Here is a 27,057-nt window from a genome sequence, read left to right on the forward strand (position 1 = left end):
CTTCCACGTTCCCGTCAGTGTTAAGGAAGTTGCATCCATGGGGAAGGGTCCCGGGGAGCCCGGGAAGGCACTCGGGAATTCTAGGATTGGAAGCACAAGCCACAGCCTTTCCACAAGGCTCCTCCTCTGGGAGCCCAGGAGGATCTTACGTTAGCATGTGGGTACAATTAAAATTTTAATGCACAAGAAAAGTTTGAACTGAAAGGCTCATTTCACCTTTTGCTTAAATAACTCACTCAAAAATGAAGACTGCCCAAGAGAATTACCTATAATAACTACCATTTTAATAATGGTATTGAAATATTCTCAGCTTCTTTTGAAATTCATTATCTAATTAAGCTGAGGCCATCCACTATAATTTAACGAGGTGCTGATGTGTGTCGATGGCTAGAACCAGGCGCATCTACCATGTGCAAACGCCCTTTTCTATTCCCCGCTCCCCAACACCCCACCTCCCCTGGCAATCCCGAGCCACCGAATCACAAGATCCTATCCTGTTCTCCTGGCTCCCAAAAGCACCTACAGAATTAAAGTGTAAACAGGTGAGTTACTCTAAGTCTAGGTGGGTAAGTCCGAAGAGTTACATAAGCCAAGGTTTTATGGCAGTTGAGTAAGAAAACAGAAACACAGAAGGTCAGATGAAAGGTGAGAATTTGAGCGACCAGTGGAAGTTATCTTCCCTACGGTCCAACAAGAGGTTTTCTATGACTTCCGTCTAAACTTACAGCATCTAGTATAATCCATCAGTCTCGTTAACGCTGCAGTAAAGTGTTGAGTGTAACTAACTCTCTGCTCAAAGATTCTATCATATAAAGCTCAAGGTCAAATGTAGCTGTGCATACCTGACTATAACATGGGTTGGAAGAAATGTAAAGCCAGTGAGCTCGTAAGTTTTCCATTCAAGGAAAAAAACATGGTTTTTAGAATCACAGTGCACACACGAAAACACTCTCCAAGAGAGAAGTCTAGAGCTGTGGATCAGCCCTCTGCCAAGACACAGAGGCACCTGGGAGGAAGGAAATCATAGCCAGCAGGGTGACCACTATTTGCGGAAACAATCGGCCGCTGAACTGGGTAAAATGCAAACAGCGTTCAAACCGCCTCTTCGGGAGAACTGCTGACGATGGTTCTAGCCACAGCCACCTGCAGGATACACTGTAACTCGGTCCTAGCCACAGCCACCTGCAGGATACACTGTAACTCGGTCCTAGCCACAGCCACCTGCAGGATACACTGTAACTCGGTCCTAGCCACAGCCACCTGCAGGATACACTGTAACTTGGTCCTAGCCACAGCCACCTGCAGGATACACTGTAACTCTCCGTAGAATGTACTCACCAATAAACAGATATTAATGTAGACTTTTAACAGGCATGTTATTGCTTTCAAAAGTAAGCATGATTTGCCAGAGAATTTCTTCTTAAATAAATTTTTAGTATTCTTTTAAATTTGTATCATCAGAGAATATTTTATTGTTGTAAAACTCTAAAAATACTTTTTTTTTTTGCTTTTTATAGTTTGTAAGAAAATTAGAAGGTAATATGAAATAAGTTTCAGTCCAAAATAATGGCCCAAGGTAAATTTAGATATTCAAAGGAGGTACAAATATTCCCAAATTCATGCACATCTATGACAGACGATGGCTAGACTGCCAACAGAAGGAGACAAATTAGAGCTAATTAATGAAATACTCCACTTCAAACAGGAAATTTAATCTTGGTGAAACCTAAGGCAATTCTAAACATCACTTCCCATCTGGAGAGAATTCCTGCGAGGGGCATCTCTCCTCCCAACCTTCCCCCACAGAGCAAATAAGGCCACCTGTCAAGAATTAAGCGTGTCGATACAATGTAAGGATCCACCTCAACGGGCCAACTCTAACCTTACGACTACAAAAAGAAAGCGTCCAACTTTTGTATCTTAAAGAGGTCATTATTCTTCCTAAACCTAATAGTTAAAAAAATTAACAGGTATTCTCTGAGTTCATACCCCCCACTGTCTTAGAATAAGAACTCATCTACTATCACTGAGAGCTAGTGAATTATTTAACATGATCAATATTTGACGGTCTACAACAGAGTACTGTATAAATAGTAGCATGAACTTCAGGATGCTTAAGTACGTGATACTGACCACGCTCCCCTTCTGGAAATCCTTCCCTCCCGAGGTGTTTTTATCACATCATTGCCGGGTTTTCCATCTGCATCTTGACCCCGGTCTTGTCCCCTCTGTCCACTTGCTATTCAGGGACACGATTCCTTAAGACTTACTCCCTGACCCTCCTCACTCCACATTCTCTTCCTGGTCCAACTCTTTCCTACCCGCAGTTTTACAGTTATAACCAGCACACAAATACATGCCAGGCAGGACTCCCATCTGAGTTCCAGTTATAGCCAGTCACCTCCCTGACATCTCTGTGTGGCCATCGCAAAAGCATCGCAAACTGTGTCCACAGGCAACCTGGGACCTTACACCTTAAGTCTTGGTCCTTGTCTCAGACATGGAACCAAACAGCACTTATTTCCACAAGCCAGGAACTTGTCAGAGTCATTCTTGTACCTCCTTCTCCCTCTCACCACCATCCAACCCACTTCTTCACTCAATAAGTCTGCACCAATAAGTGCCAAGCCCTGTTACCACTGCTGAGCACTGAATAAGGGATTAAACCCAGGGCTCTCATGGAACTTACATTCCCAAGGTTGGGGATAAAATATGAACTATAATATAAGTTGGGTATGTAGCATGTTGGTAAATGATAAGTTGAAGTTTTGTCAACTTTACTTTTAAACATACAGTGAATTCATTTTTCCACTTGTCCCTACCTCTACCAGTTAGTCTAATAGATCTTAGTTTTTTTTTTTATACTAACTACTAGAATATTCTTCTCACTAGTCTGCCCAAATCCTCTGTTTTCCTTCCAATATATTGTCCACTCTTTAGCCAAAAGCATCTTTGGATGATGACTATACAGTTAACGTTTATTCATCATTTACTATACACTAGACACTGTCCTCAGGACTTGATGTGTATCATTTAATCTCATTGAACAGCCCAGGGTCATTACCTGATTAATGTCTGTCTCCTCTACTGGTCTATACCTCCATCACGGCTACTTCTACTCGCTAGATTTATCCTCAGTATTTGTCCCTGCATATTGCAGACTATGAATAAGTATTTGTTTTATAATGAATAAAGTCTACTAGTGTTTAACAAGCTTATAGGAAAGAAGGAATGTTTTCAGTGTTGAATATTTATCAATTAAAAAAAAAACCCTTGATCTTTACCAGAAGAATTAGGATTTGACACGATGCAACTTCTTAAAAAGAGTTCTCCCCATCAATTTTAGAGTATTTTCAAGTATGTATGCCACTTGTTACTTACAGACAAAAATAGGAAATCATAGTATGTGAAGCTGTCTGAAACATCAAGAGTTAAAATGCACTGGGGTAGATAGTTTTAATATCTTACACCTGGGGGCTATATTTATGTTTTATTCTTTATTTTTTTAAAAAAACATTGTTAAATAGAATATAAAGGCAGGCTCACTAGAATGTAAGCTGTTTCACTCACTGATGTGTGAGCGGCAGACACTGCTGGTCTTTATCAACATCCAGTTCTCTACTCACACAGACCCTGAAATGACACCTTCCCTTTGCCATGTGTCAACACGGGGCTGTACACAGATGCGGTGTGCACCATCTAAAGGCCTAAACACAGACGTGAGCTCTCCCCTCCCTCTCTCTCCCCCGGACGCCGCAGAACCTGATTCGGGCTGTGTCCCTGAGTAACCGTGTGTGTGACAGGGGCCCCTCCCACCCTCCATCCCCAACGACCACCTGCAATGTCTTTGAGCAAGTGAAAAACAGTGTTAAGCCACTGACATGTGGGACACGGTCATTATCACAGCAAAAGTTTAACACCTCCTAACAGGTATCCTACGATGCCAGGCACCTAAGTCATGCTGCAAATACTCCTGCTGAATGAACCAATGAGCAGATGTGGTCATTACAACTACTGATAAAGACAGCTCTGTGTCCAACTATCTAAACTGTTATTTGATTTTTTTCCTTCTACGGGGAGTAATATTTCAAACTTTCTGTCAATTTATAGTGTGGTACAAATTTCTCGTTAAACTACTCTCATAATTTTTGGTTAATTTCTGAACACTGATTTCACTAGAAAACTACTCCATATGTCACTGTCATTACTTCACAATGCTATTATTACATTCTTTGCCTGATTAGCTGGTTTCTAATAATACTCAATTATTACATTATGCCAGTAAGAGTTCTGTTAAAAAAGAGATTCTTGGATACAACTTTATTTACCATCTATTTTCAAAGATGGGGTACTAGAAACCAAGGCTAGAGAGCTTACAGCTTTGCTATAAAAACTGGGAAGGCAGTTTGGAGGAGTGATTGTGAGGCAGGGCTCTGGAGCCAATCTGCCTTGTTTGAATTCTCACCCCTCTCCCTCCTCTTTCTCATCTGTAAAATGGGCATAAGATCAATCAATGACACCTTAAACGGTTATTATTATAAGATTTAGTAAATGTAAAGGACAAAAGCAAGTACGTGCAACCCAGAAACACAATCAATGTTATCAATATTGTTGTCAGTGACGCTTCACAATAAAGCATAGACAGGAGCACCGGATGAGATGGAATTCTGATTCCACCACTTTCTTGGGCAAGTTACATGACCTCTCCAAGCCTCAGCTTCCCTACCTTTAAAATGGGGTTAACATCCAACTGTGAAAGTTACTGAGGAAATTCAATGAGGAAAGCACTTGTAAAAGCAATAGCACAATGTCTAGCAGATAACAGGTGCTGAATGAAAACTAGGTTAAAGAAAGAAAGAAAAATGGGTATACAAAGCAAAGAAAGAGACTAAATTGTGGTAAAGACCAATCCTGATGGACAGACAAAATTGTGGTAAAGACCAATCCTGATGGACAGACAAATCCAACCATAACTGAAAGGTTCGCAAGTCTGTGAGAGCAATACAGGCGAGAAGAGAATCTCTTCAATTTCTCAGCGAGTGGAACCCATCCACTATGCCATTTCCAGTCAGGAGGACTATGATATTTCACACGCATGCACACACGTGTGCAAGACCTGTATCTGCTCTTAGGTCCTTGCATGCTTTGGAGCCCAACGATCTGAATGTTCAATTGACCCATTAGAAATGGGTCGGGATGCGACGGCTCATGTCTTCTTCTTAGTAAGATTCTCTACAGAGAAAAGGTTAATGTTTGTAAAACTTGAAATTGGCACTTTCTAAAACACTTCTCAGCCTCTCCTGGCCTTGACATCTAACTTTCCGAAAGCTTGACAGAAGGTCATTTCGGGCAGGCAAAGCAATATTTACAAAGAATAGGAAAACAAAGCAAAGCAAAACCTTGGCATCTTCAAGTAAGATCGTTAAAATAGGTAAACTAGAGGGGGGGAAAGAGCCTGAATTTATTTTATAAAGGGGAAAATGACTTCTCCTTTTTTCTACTACTGTGGAATGATAAAAATAGCAAATTTGCTTTTACTTTCTTTTAGTAAAATCAGAGTAAAGAAGAGGAAACTTAAGAACTACTAAAATAAGGTAAAAGAGAAATCAAACATTTAAAAAGGTGGAAAATATAATATTTAAATTAAAAACAAAAATACCCAAGACCCCATTACATTTAGATAATTTGGAGATTACTTCATTTAGTAGAAAATAAAACTGATACGGTTTTCTCTCCAAGCCAATTATTTAACTTAAATAACAAAGAAACATAACAGAATACTGTCACAAGCATTCAGCAATATTAATCCCAAAGAAATCAACAAAAATTAACCTCAAGGGTTAAGAACATATTCTGTACATTTTTAAGTTGAATGGGTATTTTAAGTAGTCTATGCCAAGATTAAATAACTTAAGAAACTAATATTTTAAAAAATATTAAATAACAGAATCACAATTATTTATGAAAAAAACCAAATACTTACAATATCTTCTATTATCTCTTTGATAGCTGCCACAGCTAAAATAAATAAGAGGGGAACCAGTGTTGTGTAGCGACCAGTTGGTGATACATCGGGTATTTGCTATTTGGAAAAAAAAAAGAGAGAAATCCAATGAGAACTAGAAAGTTTATAGCAGATTTAAAAACAACAAAGTTTTAATGCCTTCTAAAATATGCCTTGCTGATTCTATTATCTTGGGAAACTAACACGGGATGAGGCAATTTGCAGGTATTTAGTAAGTAGCTGGAAGAACGTGTCAATTAGCTCTGCAGGGTAAGTAGTATACAGGACTAACACCTACAGTGGGGCACTGGTTAAATAAGTTACAGTATATCTGTACACTAAAACATCATATGATCGCTAAAATGATATTTTAGGAGCACAATGAATACCTGGGAAAATACCTACACATTGTTATATGAATAAAGCAGATAACAAAACAATATGTATTCTATGATTCCCCTTTCTGTAAACTAAAACAATAAGCAATGCTTGGATGGGGGGAAAAAAGTCAGGAGGGCATATGCCCAAATTTTAAGAGTATTTGTCTCTGGTGGTAGAATAATAAGAGTTTTAAATTTTTTCTTCATGTTTTGTTGTGTTTTTAAATTCTTTTCTATAACTAACACGTGCTACTTTTTAATAAAATGATTTTTTCTGATTATAACTAACAAAAATACAAAGAGAAACTCAAGATTGAAAGCAGTGACTCTGGCATTCTAAGGTTCGGAGTTGACACTTTTACTGCCATGAAAATTCGTATTTTAAGAAAAAGTCCCATCCTCCTTTGCCGCCCAAAATGAACAGTTCTTGCCACATCCAATTTACAGAACATCTGAAAGAATCTGATAAAAATGAATCAGGCTGGAAGAGGTGGCGGAATTCTGACACCGTAGCAGGGGCCGAACCTCCACCCAAACCAGCTCGTCCCTCTGCAGTCAGGTAAGCCCGGGGGGGCTGGCCACATACTCAGCAAAAACAATTGTTAACACCTGAACGTTTGACTTGGAACGAAGGTTTTATGGTGTGACTTTACCTGAAGCAGTGCAATGAAGAGAAAAAATGAATTAGCAGCTCTTCTGAACTGAGAGTAGAGAAATCTTGGAAGGAATGTGATTATGTTGTATTTTGCAGTGCTGGAAAACAAAAATGAAAGAGGCATAAAACTTAATTACTCCATAATCAGCACCCACATTCACAAAGTTCTGTCACTACCGTATAAAAACCAAACGATGAACATTTGCTGCTTCAAACTGCAAGAATGTTGCACAGGGTCATTAACTTAAATGAGCAAGTGAGAGGAACTGGCTACACAAACAGCGAAGAGAGAGAACACCAGGTTTACTTTTCCGCATTATGGCATTTGTCCTCTTTGGCCAGCCATCCTGCCTGACATTACTAGGAGCAGCTCACAAAGAAGAGCAACTTTAGATAAGATCGAGTATGACATGTTGATAGAAAATAAAATCTTGCCAAAAAAAAAAAAAAATCAGCAATTTGAGCAGAACCAGACATTGTGCACAGAGATGTCTTTTCTGGAGAACTTCAGAGAAATGGGGAAGTTTCTGGGGCTTCTGCCTGAACTTTGGTCACGGCCACACCAGGAACCTGGCTGGGACTCCACACTAAACACACCCGATGTGCCCACATTTGTGAGCTATCGCCACTTAGGTCTTGGGAACTTCCAGATCTTCCTCTGGTTTATCAAATCGAATCGAGAAAGACTAAAGGAGATGCATGCCACACTGCCCAGATGGAGAAATGTTACTCTGGGATCTGAGGGTGTAAATATTAATTTTAAACGGGCACTTCTTAAATCCGGGAATTCTGCCGCTCGAGAGACACCGGGCTGGCACTGGGCGCATTGCCTTGGTCTCAGGCCACTTAGTGACCGGTGCTCACAGGGATAGATTTTAAATTACCGCTGGAATAAAACAACGGTGCGGTGACATAAGTCTCACAGTCCCTCCCCATTCCTCAACACCACACCAAATTTCACAAGTATCAAAACCCTGTATTTGCAGACTATTTAAAGAAAAGGAGTTCTTGGTGCAGAATGGCCTCCCCTAAAATGTTAAAACTTGTTCACCAAAACCAACAATATATTGCTCTATTAACAGGTTTGGGGCAAAGGCATTCACCCCCAAATACCTTTCATTATTCAGATACGCAGAATTAGTAGGGTGTGATGAGTGCTTATCCTTCTTGCACTTTCCTGCTTCCAGATTCTTATTAATATTTCTTTATTGGCCAGAAGACGGAGAAACAGCCCAAGCACAGCACCACCAGGGAGCTCTCAAACCTCACCAGACTGCACTAAGAGCACTTTGCAAGCACTTTCATCCTGACCCCTCCGGCTCTGCCCTGCCGGCCGGCCCGTGGCGTTTCTGGCAGCTCCTACCTGACGTGGTTATTGCAGAATTTCGTCAGCTGGGGCTGGTTGATGAAGATAGTCCTGACTTCCTCCTGGTCAGCCAGCGAGGTCTTTTCCGAAACCTCGTCTGTCTTCTCATAACCTTAAAAAGAGACAGTCTTCTCATTTGACAAGAAATGTTGCATTTTATTATCCATACCAAAAACACATTTAATAACGAGTCTAGAATGTAAAACCTGCTAAAAGCTACACGCTTCCTCTTACTGGTGTTATTTTATAATATTGACAAAAAGTAAAATATCCCCACCTAAAATTTCCATTAGATTTAAATGGCAGCATTTAACAGTCATGTAAAAACTGACCCATTTCAAAAACAGCAACATCGATTTTAAATTTTTACTCATCTTTCTCCCATACATGTTCAACTTATTTCCCCCATTATATAAAAAGATGTCTAAAAGTAACACTTTTAAACTTATTTACATTAGATTTTCAGACAAAACAAGATAATTTAAAATATATTCAAAAATTTAAGCATACATATTTATGCTTTTGTTTTTGTTTTTTTTGGTTTTTTTTGATGAAGACAGAAAAAAATAAATACCAAGGTTTAAATAGGCAACCACCACATTGATCTAACTCACTGTGATCATCTTTTATTTTCTCCAATTAGAATTTATGTTCACAAACGAATTTTAAATTTCGCAAGATCACTTCAAGTCATCTCACAATCACTGGAACCACGTAACAGATTTAACTGGGTACCTTGTTACAATGTTGGCAACACCTTATAAAAATACAAGTTCTAGAACAGATAAGGAACAGAAAATATTTTAAACTGCTTATTATACCTTCTCGTGAAAATTAAATGGAATGGGATTAAACCAACTCCTTACTCCGGCCCTAGAAAGAAATGGCAACAGTGTATCTCCAACTCCCGTTTTTCTTCTTTTTTCTGCCTGGCCAATGTCAACTCCTCCCCCAAGACCTGCCCAAAGACACGTGGTCTCTTCTGAGGACTCTCTGATGTCAGAGTGAGTGGACCGTCTGTGTCCCACAGCCTCTGCACCTGCCCACTCTCAGCGAAACACTCACCAGAAGGTTCTGCCTCTGTCTGCTTCTCAGTCGGGTTCCCCCAGCAGGGGGAATGGACGGTGTGTCACCCATCTTCCTAACACCACAGCCAACAGACAGCAGATACTCAGTACACGTTTGCGGAATACACACATACCAAATGTCAAAGGACTGGTCACGGGGCTGCTTTTTGAGGGTAAGCAACAGCTGTTCCACCCACTGACAGAAACCCTCCCGCCAGCCAGCTGCTGGGAACAACCAGACAGCTTTATTTTTATGATTTTATTGTTTTTTTTTTTTTTTTACTTCCTCTGCAAATCCCCAAAGTCATCAGCTACGATGACCACATAGAGAGCTCTGCACGCACACCTGGGCAATCTCTACACATATACCTGGGCAGTCTCTACATATACACCTGGGCCATCTCTACACATACACCTGGGCCATCTCTGCACGCACACCTGGGCAGTCTCTACACATATACCTGGACCATCTCTGCACACACACCTGGGCAGTCTCTACACATATACCTGGGCCATCTCTGCACGCACACTTGGGCAGTCTCTACACATATACCTGGGCCATCTCTGCACGCACACTTGGGCAGTCTCTACACATATACCTGGGCAGTCTCTACACATATACCTGGACAGTCTCTACACATACACCTGGGCAGTCTCTGCACGCACACCTGGGCCGTCTCTGCACGCACACCTGGGCCATCTCTGGACGCACACCTGGGCCATCTCTGCACGCACACCTGGGCAACGCCTTCACTGAGCTACTGCTATCTCGTGGTAACAAAATGATCAAAAAGAGATCCCCTACCACCCTGCCCCAAAGAGGGCAAAACTAAGGTGACACAGTTTCCTTTCCTTCCCATACACTGTTCTATGCTTTAAGGAGGGAAACCACGTCCCTTAGGATTTATTATAATAACTTAGAGAGCTTGTTCACATAAGTCATTAAAATTTACAAGTAGCTCTTCCTCTCCCTGTCTTGACCCCTCAGGACAACCAAGAACTGAGTTGCTTTTCTGTCGTCCCCTCACAGAGAGGAGAGGGGAGGACAGCGAAGTCACGGATCTAGTTGACAGCTCTTACTGAGCCTTTCCGGTAGGTCAGGACTTCAGAAGCCTCACATGTGCCTGAGTCATGCTAAAGGTGAATTCTACCAACAGAAAGAAACATGTCTTAATCAAACCATGCTCTTTGTTATCTCTCACAGTATCTCTTACAGCTTTTTCTAGCAAAACATTGGACAAAGAGGGCACACACTCTTGCATATTTGATGGAAATGGACCCCAGGCATTCGGCTGACTGCTTCTGGGGTCCCTCAGTGACCCGCCTTCCCTGGGCCGGTACTGAGGGGGTCCCAGCTGAACCCTAAAGCCCACTGTGGATAAGGTTCAAATCCCGTATCAAGTATAATTAAGTGGACAGTATTTGGTAATGGCAAAGTCAAGAATAAAACATGACCTTGGATAGTTTCTTACTCTCATTAGTCTCTAGTCCCTAATCTGTAAAACAGAAATATTACATGTTCATCTCCCGGAATAGTTGGTATTAATAATAAACATATGCACAGTACTTAACAAAATGTCTAATATTTTAACAGATTACAATAAATGTAATCTCTTATACGCAAAGAATTAACAGGGGTAGATAATGATAAATTCATAAGCTGGGCCTCTAGAACTGGGGGGCTTTGTCTAGATTCGAGGTCCGGCAGTGTCTCGGGGTGGGAATTCTTTACCTCGTGGTGTAACTGCCAGTCCACCTGCTTTACCTGGGTATTGCACCTTTGGGTCACAGTAGTCTGCAATAGCTGACGAATTAACACAGAGCAAACCAGATTAGCAGTTGCCAGGAAAAGATCCCTCCCTTTTAAGTAGGCAGAGGTTACCCAAGCCTGTAAGATTGATGTATGAATGCATACAACCATGGGTAAACTGATAGTGATAAATAACTGTCACAGGAACTAAAATAACTGAAATCCCATAATCAACTCAACTCTCGCACCTGCCTACGCTGAAAGTTAAATGACCAAGTGACAGTGTGTCTGGTGAGCACTGAAGCCGTCACTCACCAGCGATGAGATGAGAGTCTCACAGCATCAGGCAAGCACGCTGCACCCGATCCATGAAAGGGGGAGATGTCCCCGTAGGACCCCATCTTCCAAGTCTGCTGGAATACCTTGGCAACGCGGCCAAAACGCTTCAAGCCTGTTATCTAACACCTCTCCCTTCCGAAGAGCTGAGACGAGCGCTGACAATGTTTAACTCTAGGACTCGCGCCTTTCCGGACCTCCTTCCTCCACAAATTCAAACTGATATATAATCCTCCAGTGGGATCACCATCAAACCTGCACACCTAGGATCCAAGCTGGCCCCCGTGCGGGTGACTTTGCTCCTGTCACGTATTAGTCTACAAAGAAGTAAGAGGACACTCAAGGCTCCAAATTTCCAAGTTCTTGGAGGCGTCTCAAAATGGCGCACAAGTATAGACACATTAACTCATGGTGTTAACAACACCAGCTACTCACTGCTTCCTCATTTTGGATTCTCCAGAAGAATCACTCACTCAGGCATTCACCCCGATGTCCCAGTGCTCAGTGAGACATCTGATATACACTAATTCCATGATTGGTCTTCTTAAATTAAAAGTTTTCCAGAGCAAATGAGCAGACACATTCACACATGCATCACTACACGGAACTGAACTGAGCAAGGCTCTTTCTCCACCAAAGCACATGGTACAGGGGCTTCTGGGACATCTTAGCTTTTTCAACGTTATGCTCTCCAAGGTCCATGACTTCTGAAAAGTGGCCAGAATCAAACCAGCGTCTCTGAATATTTGATTCTGGTCCAGCTTTTATTGAAATGAGCAAGGAAAAGAATGGAACAGACAGTGACTCAGCAATTCAGAATTCTAGCTATATCGAAAATTCCACATTAAATGTTTGTGACATTCTGCTTATTTCCCCCCCTGCAGAAGAGCAGTTTGGTTTTCTGAATTGTGGTTTATTTCAACTAATGATAAAATGACTTAGTATTTCCTAAGCACACACTGAACCAGAGATATTACCAGGCCAAATTCTGCACTCTTAGTGCCAAAATAACCAGAACTATTTCTAGACTCCTGAATTTCTAGACTCAAGAATTTCAATATACAGAGTAAACAGTCACACGTTATTTTTAATACTGAATATGCTAACGAGAGGACATTACTCTGTTACCAAATAAGGACATACAAGCAACCACCTCTTGGTGACCATTTCAGCTTCCAGCGATAATTTTCATTGTCAAGAAAACAGAAGATGCTGGGGTGTCAGTATCCTAATTACGACTGAAGCGAGCAAGTGTCCGTCTTTCCCTAACAGTGTTTGATCATTTAACTCACCCAGCGGCTGTGAGGTGAGCTCTGGTCACTCTGCCAGTCACTTACGTGACCCCCACAAACCACGTCACCCCTGGGGGTTATTCTCTTGTAAAACGAGGAAGCCAGGCTCATCACAGGAGGCTCACTTTCAGCTCTAAAATCCTGTGAAATTAGTGTCCACTGGGCACCAAGGAGGGGGATCAATATCCCAATTTGTTCAGAAGAGCAGGGAAATTTAAACAACAAAATAAAAGAACTTCCCTACTTGAGACTTTCTGAAGATATTTTTCACGGGAACAGCTGCCCTACTTAGTCTGCAGCCAAAACGCAGTCACGAAGTCAAATGGTGCTTTGTGATCATAACTAAATTCCCACATTTGAAAACAATAAGCAGCGACTATAATCTGTTCCCAACAACTCCCTGGCCCCGACTGACCGGTGACTACTGAGTGAGCTGCCATAGTCTTCCTCTCCTCTTCTGCCCAGGTTCGTGGCCACACGCTTACGCTCACGTGTACACAATGTAGCAAAGAGGAAAAATCATGTAGCAATCGTGTACCATCATGCAGCAAAGCAGAAAAATGCTCAACAGCCACTTAAGTGAAAGGCTGTTGACCTTCCTGTACAAGGAGAGCAGAAGTGTTATCAGGAGCAAAGCCCTGGAGGGAAGGATGGACCTGGCACTTCCAGGAACGTGAGGACCAGTAACTGCCAACAGGCGGAGCATAAAACACAAGGACGCAGGGCCAGGTTGGGAGAAACAACATGCAACCTGAATTTACATTCTCTATGCAGTCGGAATGCACTGCAAGCTTTAGGCAGGAAGATCATTCTGCAGATACTGTGATAAGGATCTCAGTGTCATCCCCCCACTGCACGGTGCAACACACCCCTGCCCCCCATGTGACTCCAAGCAAAAGCCCAGGACAGGAAAGACATGTAGGATTTAAAAAATCCATAATCTTTTATTTGTTTACATGCTAAATTTATAGTATTCTGGATGCGCTGGGTTAAATAAAATAGTGTTAAAATTAATTTTGCCTATTCCTTTTAACGTAGGATTTTAAATACAACAAATGATTAACCACTTAATAAACAAATCTCTTTACAGTCATTGTAACACGGCAATCAGTAATATTTAAAATACAGAATATAATCAGGGAAGGCATCACAGAATCATGCCTAAGAATGAGAGAGACGGTTTAGGTCTATGGTTACTTTAGACAAGTTATTTAATAATTAAGCTTTAGCTGCCTACTCTCTTACATGGGTTCTGTCGGGATCACATGAGACAACATACATGTAAAGCACTTGGGACAGGGCCTGGCTTCTCACACATATGCAAAAATCCTGGCTATTATTCTCATTATGAAATCAGAAAGGCAGACTGTAGGGAACGAGACATAGCCTTTGTAGTCAGGTCTGTGTTCAAATTCAGATTAAGGCATTTCCATATAACACCAAGCAAGTTATTTATCCACTGAGCCTCAGCTTCCTTCCCTACAAAACATGGTTAATGCCATGACATTAGCGATGTAGCACTATACTTGTCATTCAAACAGTTCTTGTCACCCTCCCCTCCCCAGAGATTCTAAAGTTAATCTCCCCTTCAAAATGCTTGATAGAGGAAAAATAAAAGTCTTAAAGGCACTAATGCAGGTCTTAGTATTTAATTTTTTGGATAACATTTAATAGCAGTGACCAGTGTGAGTCAATGTAGACAGTAAAATAATGAACTTTACCATACAATTTTATAAATTAATATTAAATAAGTACATGTTTCCCTCCCTCCGCCCCAAATTGTCATCTGTGTAGGGGGTTATGCAACAGACATGCAGGGGTGGATAGGTGGGAGGGAGAAGAGAACAAAGACACAAAATCATTCTGTTGCCTGGTAATGTGGTTATAGAACCATTAAGCTTCTGCAGACTCAACTTCATTGCAATTATAAGTAAGGCTGTAATTGGAATCAGAATATCTATTATATTATCTCCTAAAGATATTCAGAGAGTCTAACTATATAACCTTTTACTCAATGGCCTCCAATATTAGACCTTAAAGAGGCTGTATTAATTGCTCAAGTTTCTTCACCTAGATTAAGGTCATTAAGCAAACAGTCACGCTTGCAACAATCACAGAATCTAGTAAAGGAATATTAACTGGAAAACGAGCTGGAGACTTGAGGGTTCACCTGCAGAACTCAGGTGTGGTTAGAGCTAGGTGCTACTCAGGAGGAGACTATGAGCATTACCCACGGTCCTTTTCAAAGGCTTAATATATTTTTATTTTTTTCTCTGGGAAAAATAATAATTAAAAGTCCTCATCTAATATATATATTTTTATTATTTTTTTTTTTGCTCGAGCTTCTGGATCAAAACCATCTTTGGCTGGATAATTTATATGTTTGTATTTTATTTATTTTGTTCTTAATGGTATCTTCTGATAGATACTGATACATAGTTTATTTAATTAGAAATACAGAGGCAGTTACTGTAGCAACAAAGGAGATTTGAAATTCCATGTTCTGCGTTGTCGGAGCAGAACGGTCATTTCAAGGGTTCGACTGTGAGCCTGACAGCGGCTGTGCACAGACAGCACAAAAGGAAGGAACCGTCACTCTGGAAACAATGAACCAGATGCTCTAAGGGCTGAGACTTCCATATTGCATTTTTGAATATAGCATCGAAGAAACGAAGCACCTTCGAAAGCGCGGAAGTTAAAATTGAAACTGTTCAGCAATACCTCCCAAATTTCTACACCACGACTGCAGTAGCCAGAGGGAAAATAAAATTTTCAGTTGCGTTCCTATAGGATCGCTGATTTGGGCTCAGTGCAGCAGACATCTGCTGCTCTTCCCAGCTCAGCGTCTGCTCCTCTTGCAAACAGCTCACCGCCTTCCTCTGCAGAACTGCCCCCCTCCCCTGCCCCCACTGCAGGCTCGGGGGACCGATCCATCACTGTGCCCCCTTTTGACCTGAAGGTGAGCACGTGGCCCAGGCAGAGCCTATCACAGTCAATCTGCCGTCTGGGCACACACAGGGCTGCGTCTGGCATCTTGCACCGACTGTCCACTAGTCAAGCTGCCTTGCTCTTCCCTTGACCTTTCTGGAAAGCTCTTCACTTGACTCAAGAACTACCCCACCTACTTAAAGGATATGCCCAGCTTCTCTGTTATGGAATCTCAGCAGAGGCATTTCAGTCCTCTGCTGGAAGCCAGGTCCTGTCCTAGTGTGGAAGGAGAGACAAGGCCACTGGCATCCTGCCTTCTTCAAGAAGCTGAGCCCCGTTCCCTGTGCCTCACCTACTGGCCAACTTGGAACGACGACCAGAACCACAAGGCAACTACCTGCTCAAGAGATCATCAGCCTGCCTGGGACCTTCCCCACCAGGCCCTCCTTGCCGGGTAAGATCTCCTCTGACGTTGCTTCCAGCATGTTCTGGATAACCCTGGATTGCACCCTAAGGAACTTGCACGGAGCCAAAAAGCTTCCCACATTCCTCGCATCCTCTCTGTTGCCCTCTTGTTCATGCCACTGTGACCCCCACTCTTCACCTGCTAGTCCCTCTGAGATATAAGAAGATGCAGTAACACAGAGACATTCACCTGGATAATGTCAAACATGGTTACCTCCTTCAAATATTCACTGTTTTTCATCATACAAAAGGGCTCACTTTTTTAAAGAATTATTCTCAAAATGATGAAGAGGAGGAAATGTCACTGCTCATGTGGGGATTTGCCTGTGGTCAGAGCATGGGTGAGCACGACAGCTGGACAATATCTAGACGTGGATAAAGTCCACCCCAACTCTAACGCTCTAAAGTGACAGACGCATTCATTCATTCATTCAGCAATGAAGCCTGACCTCGCTTCTCCCTCTGTTTCTCCTCTCCTGGGTCTATCCCACCTCAACACAGTTTTTCCAATCAAGACCCTCCCCTGCACGCACAGCCTTGTTAGGTGCTAAACACCAAAGCACCTGCCCGGCCATTCTTCCTCCAAGTGATGTAACCAAACACAAACCCAGCTGCTCTGCCACGCAAAATCCCAGACTCAAGAGACAAATGTTGGTGACAGGAAAGTGGGTTTATTCGAGAGCTGGCACCTGAGGAGACAGCAGACTGCCTTCTCCAACACCCTCTCAAATCCCTCGGCCTGGCTGAAAGGTTTCAAAGGGAAAGGAGTTCTGGGAATTCAGGTGCAGGAGCTATGTGCCGGCCAGCATAGCTTCCGATGGTTATCTTGAGTCGCGGCCGTCTGGCATCAGCTAGACCGTAAAAGAACTGAAGGTTAACTGTTCAGTTAGTTGTTCAGTTTCTGGGAATTCTTAAGCAAACACAATTAGGCATTGTAAAAGAAAGAGTTATTAGTTAGCTTTAAGATGGAGTGACTTACTATTTCAGTGATGCCTACCAAAGTTCTGAATATATCCTACATGTAACAGGCCACTGTACCTATGATACTAATCTTTTGAGCTACATACTTAGGTCTGTCATGACTGAGAATAATAGATGTTATAGATGCACCTAACTTAGGTACTGAGGATGGGGCAGGCATAACGGTACAGGTAAGTGTTATATTAGGAATGTTACTCTAATATGAAGAAGTAACATAAATAACATTCAACCAAGTCCCTTCCATGTACTAAATGTTTACTAAATTTTGTATTTTAATATGAGGCATACAAAAATTCTCAGAACTTTATAGTCTTGTCCGTATCCTGAAAACTACTAATGTATTTTCTTATTAAGACCTGTCGTTAGCATTCATGGTAACTAATATCTTAATTGCCTTTTTGGGAACTGATCTAAAAATAAACAAGTGTGAAACACATCAACAGCATTTCTTGTCCTAAACAGGAAAAAAAGGAAAGGCTCAACACTTCCTGAACTCAGGCTGAATTGCAGCGAGCTCCGCAAGTACTGCTACAAGTGCTAAGTGTCAGACACTGAAGAAAGCATCCCTGACATTCGGAAGAAAGGCTGTCCTGACGCAGTATTGCAAGAAAATCTATGGCATGTCCAGTGTTGGGCTTCACGCATAGTGAGCACTCAGTCTCCTTGGCAGCGAGCCTTGGATGTTAACCTAGAAAAATAATCATCTTGGGCAGGCTGAGCTGTTTGGAAATCATAATAAAACATTTACTAATGCCAACTCATGCTTAAATGGAAACGGAAGTAAAACAATGAAAGACGAAAGCAACTTAATGACATCGCCTTGGGAATATCCCATAGAAGAATGAAATGGTACGTCCCCAATATAGATTTAAAAATTGTCACAGGAGCAGACTGCACTAGAAACGAGGGGTTTCAACCACCAGAAGTCTAGAGGCTCAATTAGCTAAAAGCATCGCTGACGTGCACGGCATCGAGCTCATCTCTGGAAGGTGCAGGAAACGAGACGATGAACAACTGTTACTGCGGACTGGATTCCGATCAGCGCACAAGCAGTACAGCAGTAAGGATCCGCTTCAAACACACAGCTGTACCAAGGAGCTCTGACTGCCAAAGACGGGAATACCAGGCCAAGTCAAATATGAATTCCGGGCTTCAGGAAGACACAGTTCAATTTATTATCAAGACCCAAAAAGGTCAGAAGCCCAGACAGCCCTCTGAAGCAACACCCCGAGTAACTGTGAGAGGCCCCGACAAGAGGGGAAAGCGAGGTGTACTCAGAGAGGCCACTGCCCTGCACAGGAAGGGCTTGAACAAGCACAAGAAAATTAAACAGAGATCCTGGGAAAGGCTGAAAACAGGCTCACATGTTCGACAGTGACTATTAACAGAGGCACAGATATCTGAGAATGGAGGAAAAGTGTTTTGAAAAATGTCAGAGACCACTAAAATGTCTTATCCCTTCATTTAGAACACAAGGAATTGATGGGGTGGGCCTGCTGCCTGGAATCTATGACACGATGTCAACAGACAACGAAATATTAATAAAAAGCAGAACAGCTCGACTCCTACTTCTGCTACTTTGCTTCCATGGTCTATCAAGGATAATCATCTTAAGACTAGAAAGGTTGGAATGAACATTAGTCGGAGGAACTAAAGCAAAAGAGAAGGTAGGGGATTACGGAAGAAAGAAAAAAGAAAAGCCAGCACCTGGCTGCTTTAAATGAATTTGTATCTTACAGAGAAAAAAAAAAAATTATATATATATATATATATATATAAATTGTTTTAACTATAGAACTGTGAGAACCTGCAGAATTAGATTATCACTAATTACAGAAAAACCTCCGTGAGTGAGAGAGAATCTAAAATACGAAGATAAGAAAATTCAGTGGTCACTTGATATCCGCGGCAGGTTGGTTTCCAGGACCCCCTTCCCACTCCCACCTCCTGCAAATAGCGAAATCCGCAGATGCTCAAATCCCTTAGACAAAGGTGTAGCACTTGCACGTAACCTACACACGCCTTCCCGTAAACCATCTCCAGATTGCTCACAATACCTAATGCAATGCCTACACATCCTTGTTCACATGAATTCAGCACAGTACTTGGCACGTGGCAAATTTAAGTTTTGTTTCTGGGAACCGTGTGATTTTTTTTTTTCCTGAACATTTTCCATCCACAGTTGGCGAATCTGTGGCTGCAGAACCCACAGATAGAGAGGGCTGCCTGCGCTCTGCCTGTGCTCCAAAGGGGAAGAAGAGGGACCGGGCAGGTCCTAAACCACTGTTCAATAAAACGAGGGTAGTCTACAGATGCTCCTTGAGAGTTCACAGATGTATACAATGGGATCTACTGCTTCTAAAGGATTTATGGGGGAAAAAATCCGAAAATAATTCAGAAGTTAAAAGAACATTTCCCATGCGCACTGAGAATTCAGTTAACACGGAGCAGAACTTGGCTGTTTTGAAAACAGCGTTTCTCGTACGCAGGACATGGTCTCAGAGACCAGACGGAAATGTTCCCTTGAAAACTGTCCTTTACATCAGTCAAGTCCGAGCAACACTGTTACTGGCCCATGAGTCTGAGGTCGATGCCAGTCAAAAAGCAACTGCAAATGACTGACGGGATGGTTAGATGGATAGTGGCCACCGCTGGGGCCTTCCTTTCCTTTCTTTTTGAAACAGAACCCTTAGAGTTTGGATTTCACCAAGGCTTTTGGCCAGACCCTATTGTCATATTACAAAATGAAGACATGTGGTTCTATGGATCATGCAGCCATGTGGATTCACAGCCACGTAGCTGACACACACACACACGGAAGAGGTGTCTCCGGGAGCTGTCTTTCCGTCCCCGTCTGTGAGCCCTTCTGAGAGAGCCCACCCTGTCCCCCCCCCCCCCGACTCTCCCTGTCCCCCCCTCTCCTGGCCTAGTGCCCCAGCCTGAGGTGTCAGGGTGGACACGGGCACTGAGCAGCCAGGCCAGTGGGGTCCCCGTCTGGGAATGCGGCCTGGTGGTCGGCAGACTCAGCACTGAATGGGGACCGTCACGGAGAGCTGACCCGGAGGGGGTGTCACGGCACTCTGAAGTCACAGGCGTGTCAGAGTTACACAGCGGAGGACAGAACAGACACACAGACAAAAGCAGGTTAACACTGGGCAGAGCGAGCGATGCCAAAGACCCCGTCCCACGAAAGGGCCCCTCGGATAAACGCGTAGCTCAGTGAGGACGCGGGAGCCAGGTGGCCCGGGCTGCAATGACAGGGTAAGACACACAGGACGTGACCCGCCAATGTGCAGGTGACATAAAAACATTGGAATTCAAGATTCTGAGAGGCTGAATTGAAGAGCAGAAATAATTTGCAGCTCCTACAAGTGTGTTGTGCTATTTCAAGTGTGTTATGCTATTTCATTGAACTAAGTGTGTTGAAAAGTAAAATAATTTGCTTACAGCTAACGGCCAAATTCCGCTTCTGTGAACGGTGCTTGCTTACTCAAATGCTTGGTAAACAAGGCCCAGGCCCTGGGGGGGGTGACTACAAACAACTTACTGATAAAGGGGCCGAGGCATGATCAGCACGTAAACAGCCTAACAGCCAGGACAACGTTCCTAATCACATGTAGATGGCTTGTGCAGGGGGTGTGTGTGTGGGTTTGGGCAATCAATATTGGACAATCTTTTGTAACAAGCTATAGCAAAAGTATAAAAGGGCATATGTCCCATTGAACGGGGTCCTAGTTCGTAAAGAGACCACTGCGTTGGTGCTCTGGGACTTGGACCCTGGCTCGAGCCAGCCAATAAACTCCTTTGCCTTTTGCAGCCTTGGACTCTGCCATTCTGTTCCTGGGGCTGAACGGGGAACCGGTTCTAACAGAATAAATTGACGGTCCTATATTAAGGCCTAAAATAATCAACTGTGCAAATACAATACGGGGACATTGGCATAATACGACGTGTAGAACGTAATTTTTGATGGCTTTTATCGCTTCTTAGCAAGAAAGAACTCGCTAAGAATTAGAGCTGAGAATGGAAGGAGGTGTCTTAAAAGGGGGCATCCTTCCTTCTCTGAGAAGTATCCAAGTAGGAAGTGGATAATCCATTGTTAGCAGGCTGTATCAAGTACAGCGTTGCATTAGATGATTTCTAAGTTCTTTTCCAACTCTGGAATTCCATGATTCCTTTCAAAAGGATTTTTATTTTGAAAAGACAATTATAACAGTATCAAAGAGCCACTAATACAATGCCAGTGCAGGGGGCTAGTTTTCATCATTTTGTACATGAAAAAGTATTATTGAATTCATTGCCATGAATGCCTGCAGGATAGTTAACCCCACTGACTTCAGTAGCAATGTATTCACAGGAAGATATAACTGAACTATAGTTCTGAATGAGCTAGCCCTTAAAAAGTACTGCAAAAATATTAATAAACAATGGTGAGAGTTATCTGAGCTATTACGACTTTCCTTTTTAGAACTATTTATGCATTTTAAAACACAAAAACCAGGCAGATAGATGACTGATTCCAACAGACTAGTCCTCATTTGATGAAAAGCAGCAGAAACATCCAAATCACATCATTTCCCTGCTGTGTTATTCTCAGAACGAGTCAGTGGAGTTTGCCTAGCACCTGCTTCTTACCTCCATCGTGACTTTGCAAGAGAGAAAACATAATGCACCTTTGCATTTTAAAGGCCCAACGATCAAGAATAGGCAGCCAAGAAAGTAAAGCCGACCTCGCAGTTGGGGCTTGAGGGGGGCTGTGAGCACAGCACACACACCAGAAACTCCTCACAGCAAGAACAGCAGCTTCCTACTCTCTACAACCAGACGCCGCTCAGGGTAAGGGAAATGTGACCCTCATCTGCCTGCTGAGGACAGGTAGTGTCATAACCTGGCCAGCAAACATCCAACGAGTCCACTGCACAAGGCGAGAACAATAGGGAGCCCACCGAGGAGCACCGAGCACCCCAGCTCGCCCAAGGCCACCCTGACGATGGGAGTGGTTTGGGCTGGCTCGTCTGCCATCAGCATGCGGGCAGCACTGAAGCACCCACAGGACCAGTCAGACCAGACGGGCTCAAAGACCTAAGAGTCATTTGCACAAAACAAAGGCCTGGCTGGCATCCTCCCTTCATCAAGGATGTGGCTGAAAAAGAACACAGAAACCTCCACTCACCAGATTAAACCAGGACACGGGAATGACAGCTGGTGGGCTGCAAAGACTGAAAAGACCCAGCGCTGTGCTCCGTGACATGAAGGCACCAACACCTGCACAGGTGTGAGACTGCCGCCAGCCCTGCCCGGTCCACAGGTAGAACGAGAACAAATGCTGCAGGAGCCTTCTGACTCCAGAAATAAAAGTCACCCGGTGCAGAAAGAACCTCCTAATGCAACGCCTGCACCTCCAGAAGCCACCGCCACTCCCCAGAATCACGAAATCGGCGCCCAGATCTGCTGGCGCACCTGTGGCCGCTGTCAAGCAAGGTGCCGTGGGCCTAACACGGGGATAGACGAAAACGCCACGAGACTTCAAAACCACGTCAGCATTTTAAAAGCTCGGCTTCCAGAATTCGAACAGCTTGATCTTATCCTAATCACTTGCCAGATGCAGATTCAAGAAACATTTGCCTAGCACCTACTTTACAGCAAGTGCTTTCATTTAGTGTATCCACTCTGGAAAACGTCCCCGCAGCCTGGAGCATCTCAAGAGCCAAAAGAACACAATGATGTTCTCATCAACTCTGATTACAAAGCAAAAAAAAAAAAAAAAAAAAAAAACTCCTGGCGATAGAATTGTCAATCCAAAACAGATTAAATCAAAGCAGTTCCTAGATGCCTAAAATTCATAGCAATGGGGAACAGGTAAGACATGAATAGTTACATTTACTGAAGTCCAAAAAAATATTTAGAGAAAATAAATCAGGGCAAGGAGAGGAGGGAAATCTCGAAATCTGGATTTTAGGACAAACGCAATCCTCTTTCTAAGAGGATAAAGAAATGTCTGCAGACGTCTGCCTTTTGGCACACGGGGAACTTCTCACGCTTTTCACTCCTTCATCCCAGTGTTTTCTATTTCAGTAAATGGCACCATCGTTTTGGGCTTAGGGCCCAAAACTTTAGTCATTTCTGACTCCTCTCCTTCCTTCACACCCTATATCCTTCCCATCAACAAATCTGTTAGCTCTGCCTTCCAGCTGTACCCCGACTCTGACCACTTCTCAACCTCCACCCATACAGAGCGGTCCAAGCCTTTGTCATTTCTCTGTGTTTCACGCCTGTCCGAAAGATGGAGTCAGAATCTCTGCAGGTGACACACAGGGGCTGAAAGCTCCTCGGGAGACTGCAATGTGCCTGGTCTCCTCACTAGCCAACAGGCAGACGATTAGCGGCAGGAATTAACATCTTGTCAAAGAAGAACAGAGAGGTTAAGTGGCCTGCCCAAGGCCACACTGCTATGAAGGGCAGAACGCAAACAGCCCTCCAGGACTAGAGGGAGCCCCAAGTGCCTCCCTTCACTTTCTCTGAAGTCAATTATTTACAAGGCGTTAGCTTAAGATGCGACAAAGAGAAGGGACAGCACTAAATGAGTTACAGCCTCCAGTGTTGTTATGCCACAAAACGAATGCACCTTTCTTGTTAAGTGACACCACATCAAACAGCCTGGCACCAACAGACGAAAAACACATGAAACATGGAACAATAAGGACGTTGATTCCATTAGTTTGCTTCCATGAAATTTTTTTTTTTTTTTTTTTTACAAAGGACAGAGCTGGACACATGGAAAAATGTCTGACACCTTATAAAGAAAACCATTAAGTTCAGACTGAAGGCCTTAGTACCCAAGCTTAATTAAAATTAACATATATAGGAACGTGGTTCACCAACCCCAAGGGTAAATTCCACAGGGAAACCCACTTAATAAGACCAAGGGAGAGTCAATTTGGCACCTGGGGAAATTAAGAGGCTTTTTTTTTTCCTCTTTTGCTAATTATATTCACTTGGAAGTCAACAAAAGGCCAACTCAGGTGATGATTCTTTTACTGAACTTTAAACAAAAAGACAACAATCAGTAGCCATCTGGGGTTAAATGAAGCCAACAGTTCAGAACTTTCCCTCCTCTATTAAGTCAAATTCTGGCCTTTTAGAACTATTTCTATCTGTAAAGTACAAGTTACATTATCACCTAATAAAGGAAAGTCTAAATGTGGAAACATTTAGGATGGAGAACTATAAAATGAACACTCACACCCAGGCTGGACACAACACACTCAGTCCAAGGCACCGTGGTGTTTATTTTCTGATGCCCAGAGCCTCACGGGACCATCTGCACCTCCAGCATCCTGAAGCTGGAACCCAGCGCCCACCCATGTGGCCACAGAGAAACACACACAGGGGCCCAACCCAGTCTCAAAAACAGGCTTCATCTCAGCAGCCAGGGAAGGTAGGTAAATTGGGACTTGGGGTAAGTTTTTGCACTGTGTACAGTAACCCGTAAAAGACTGTTTCACAGGTCATGGTGGGACAGATCAGTAACTGCAGGTATAAAGAAAATATATCTCTTGGGAAAAAAGTTTCCACAAAAGTTTCAAAGACTTTTACAAAGTCGTTACGCTATTTTTCTTCCAGCTGCAAATGACTAAAAGATGTGAGCTATAAATATAGGATGAGTAAAGCAATTGATTACTACAAGTAAGCAGGTGAAGCAAAAAACCAGTCATGAGACTGCAGAAAAGTTCATATTCAACAAGCTCCCAGAGTAGGTACAGCACCAGCTAAAAATAGACTAAATGTGTGTATGCTTCATTTGACTGTATTGAATATTCAATTCTGAACTCTAAAGAAAGTCTTTAAAACCTAATCATTGAGTATCGTCACATGACCTTGCCCATTTCTGAGGGGGAAATGAAGAGAAGTATAATTAGATCCATTAGGTAGATGGGTGATAAACAAAAAATTATCAAAAATATCCATATGCTCTTGTTTCTTGGCTGACAACCTATACAGCTTTCTATACAATCTATTCCCCATCCTCTCTGCAAGTAAGTAAATTCAAGGACCTACATCTTTGGGTTTTTTTTTTTTTTTTAAACATTGTTGCACATTAGAATTCCCTGGGAGATAAAAATATCAACGCCTGGTCCATCTCCCCGTAGACTGGACTGATGGTCTGGGATGGGTCTAGGCATCAGTATTATTTAGAAGCCCCTGTTTGAGTCACTGTGCAGCCAGGGTTGAGCACTAGGGGACACAGGGTGGCCACAAAACAAACCATATTCACAAGCCACCCACTCACCCATCCCCCCTGGACACACTGTGCATCCAAGATGGCAGAGTCATTCTTCAACACGCCATTTCTCTAACCTTTGCCAACAGTGAAAATAAAGTTAGCAACGTTGATTAAGGACACTTGAACACATTTATCACAACCGTTCTGGCATAGGTGGTAGACTGAACCCAGCTTAAGCTTAACATATCGAGCTGCATATCAAATTTGGGTAAAACTTATGCACAAAGACCTGTTTCATTTCTTTGGTCAGACACAGGACATAGCCTACGGCCTAGGCAAAAAAAAAGTAGAGTGCGATAGACTAGAAGGTAACTGGAAAGAGTCAACTAGTCACAGCCGTTGGGATGACAAGGTAGCAGCACAGCAAGAGATGCAGAAGAAATGGTCACAGACAGCAGACACACTCAGAATCTCCTGCATGGGACAAGTTTGTTCAGATGAGCTGGCCAAGAGCAACAGTGTGGAAAGTCAAAGCAAATGCTATTTGGAAACTGTGGCAGGCCTGGTTCAGCACCCAAAGTGCTCACAAGTTCTGAGCCCTAGAGCCCAGGAGAGGGTCAGGGACAAGGGTCTTTCTGAGGGAGACGGCCACAGCAAGGCAGGGCCCCCAGAGCTCTCCGAGCTGCTGTGACAGGCACTTGGGGTCAGGGACACGGGGACAGGGTGTTCATGCCTTGTCTTCAGACTGCGAAGTCGGAGCTCCTGAAAGGTCCCTACATGGAAGATTTTGGGGACTAAATCTGTCTGGGGGTGAGGAGGGGACCAGGGGAAGGATGCTCTGCAGAAGCTGGAAGATTGCATTTACAGCAAATTAGCTTTACCTTAGGAGCAGGTTAGCACAGGGACCGAGGCAAATTACCGAAGCTTCACTGTTCTAGACCGGCGCCAGAACAAACCATCTCTCCGATTCGCCCCTGCAGACCCACGTTCGCTTTGCTCCGGTCCCCAAAGCCAAGCTTGTACTCCAAACAGGTCTGGCCCACTAAAAGGGGTTCCTGGTCCACAACCTCAGCTGGCTTTGGCCTTCTCGGTAACAGCCCCTGCCACAGCTGTCACTTGACTGATCTGACGCAGCCCCAGCTGGATCAAGATCAATCATCTCCTTCAAAGATCCTCACACGAAACCACGAACAGAGGCTCGATTTGAAACAGACACCTCCTTTTGCCAAATCAATTACAAGTGTAACTAATCCACGAAGCCAAGTTCCATACAGGAGTCCCTTTGGCTCAACAAATGTGACAGTGACATTGTCCACAGCAGCAAACCACTCAAGTCTGTATCTATTTCACATTTCATGTAAATACATAAATTAAAACTAATAGGAAGACAGGGCAGGATGGTTTTTGCTTTTCAAATCTATTTAAAGAGAGATTAAATAAAAACTGGAAACAAAACAACGGGCTACAGAAGATGCCATGACGTACTTACATAAAATCCCTGAATTGCCCCAAGGGCCGGGTCAAAAGCAGCATTGTCTAAGCTCCAACACAACGTGTGAGGTTTTATACACACGTGATTGCCTTCTGCTGTCAGGGAGAAGGTGAAGGT

At 43.2% G+C, this 27,057-nt stretch overlaps 1 protein-coding gene across 4 annotated transcripts in view; it reads right to left on the minus strand.

Moving 5' to 3' along the window:
• The window catches only part of ATP8A1 (ATPase phospholipid transporting 8A1), a 179,858-nt gene that overhangs the window by 143,910 nt on the left and 8,891 nt on the right, over positions 1 to 27,057 (minus strand). For 3 of the 4 annotated variants that reach the window (XM_045531741.1, XM_045531738.1, XM_045531736.1), the window contains exons 2-4: positions 8,403 to 8,517; positions 7,038 to 7,137; positions 5,984 to 6,082 (exon numbers count right to left, since the gene is read on the minus strand). In XM_045531741.1, coding sequence (XP_045387697.1) covers positions 5,984 to 6,082; positions 7,038 to 7,137; positions 8,403 to 8,517 — 314 coding nt within the window. Of the gene's footprint in view, positions 1 to 5,983; positions 6,083 to 7,037; positions 7,138 to 8,402; positions 8,518 to 27,057 lie in introns of those variants that run through there. The other variant, XM_045531739.1, reaches the window with a different exon arrangement.

Source organism: Lemur catta, chromosome 19 (genome assembly GCF_020740605.2).
Source record: "Lemur catta isolate mLemCat1 chromosome 19, mLemCat1.pri, whole genome shotgun sequence".
In the NCBI taxonomy this organism is placed as follows: Eukaryota; Metazoa; Chordata; class Mammalia; order Primates; family Lemuridae; genus Lemur; species Lemur catta.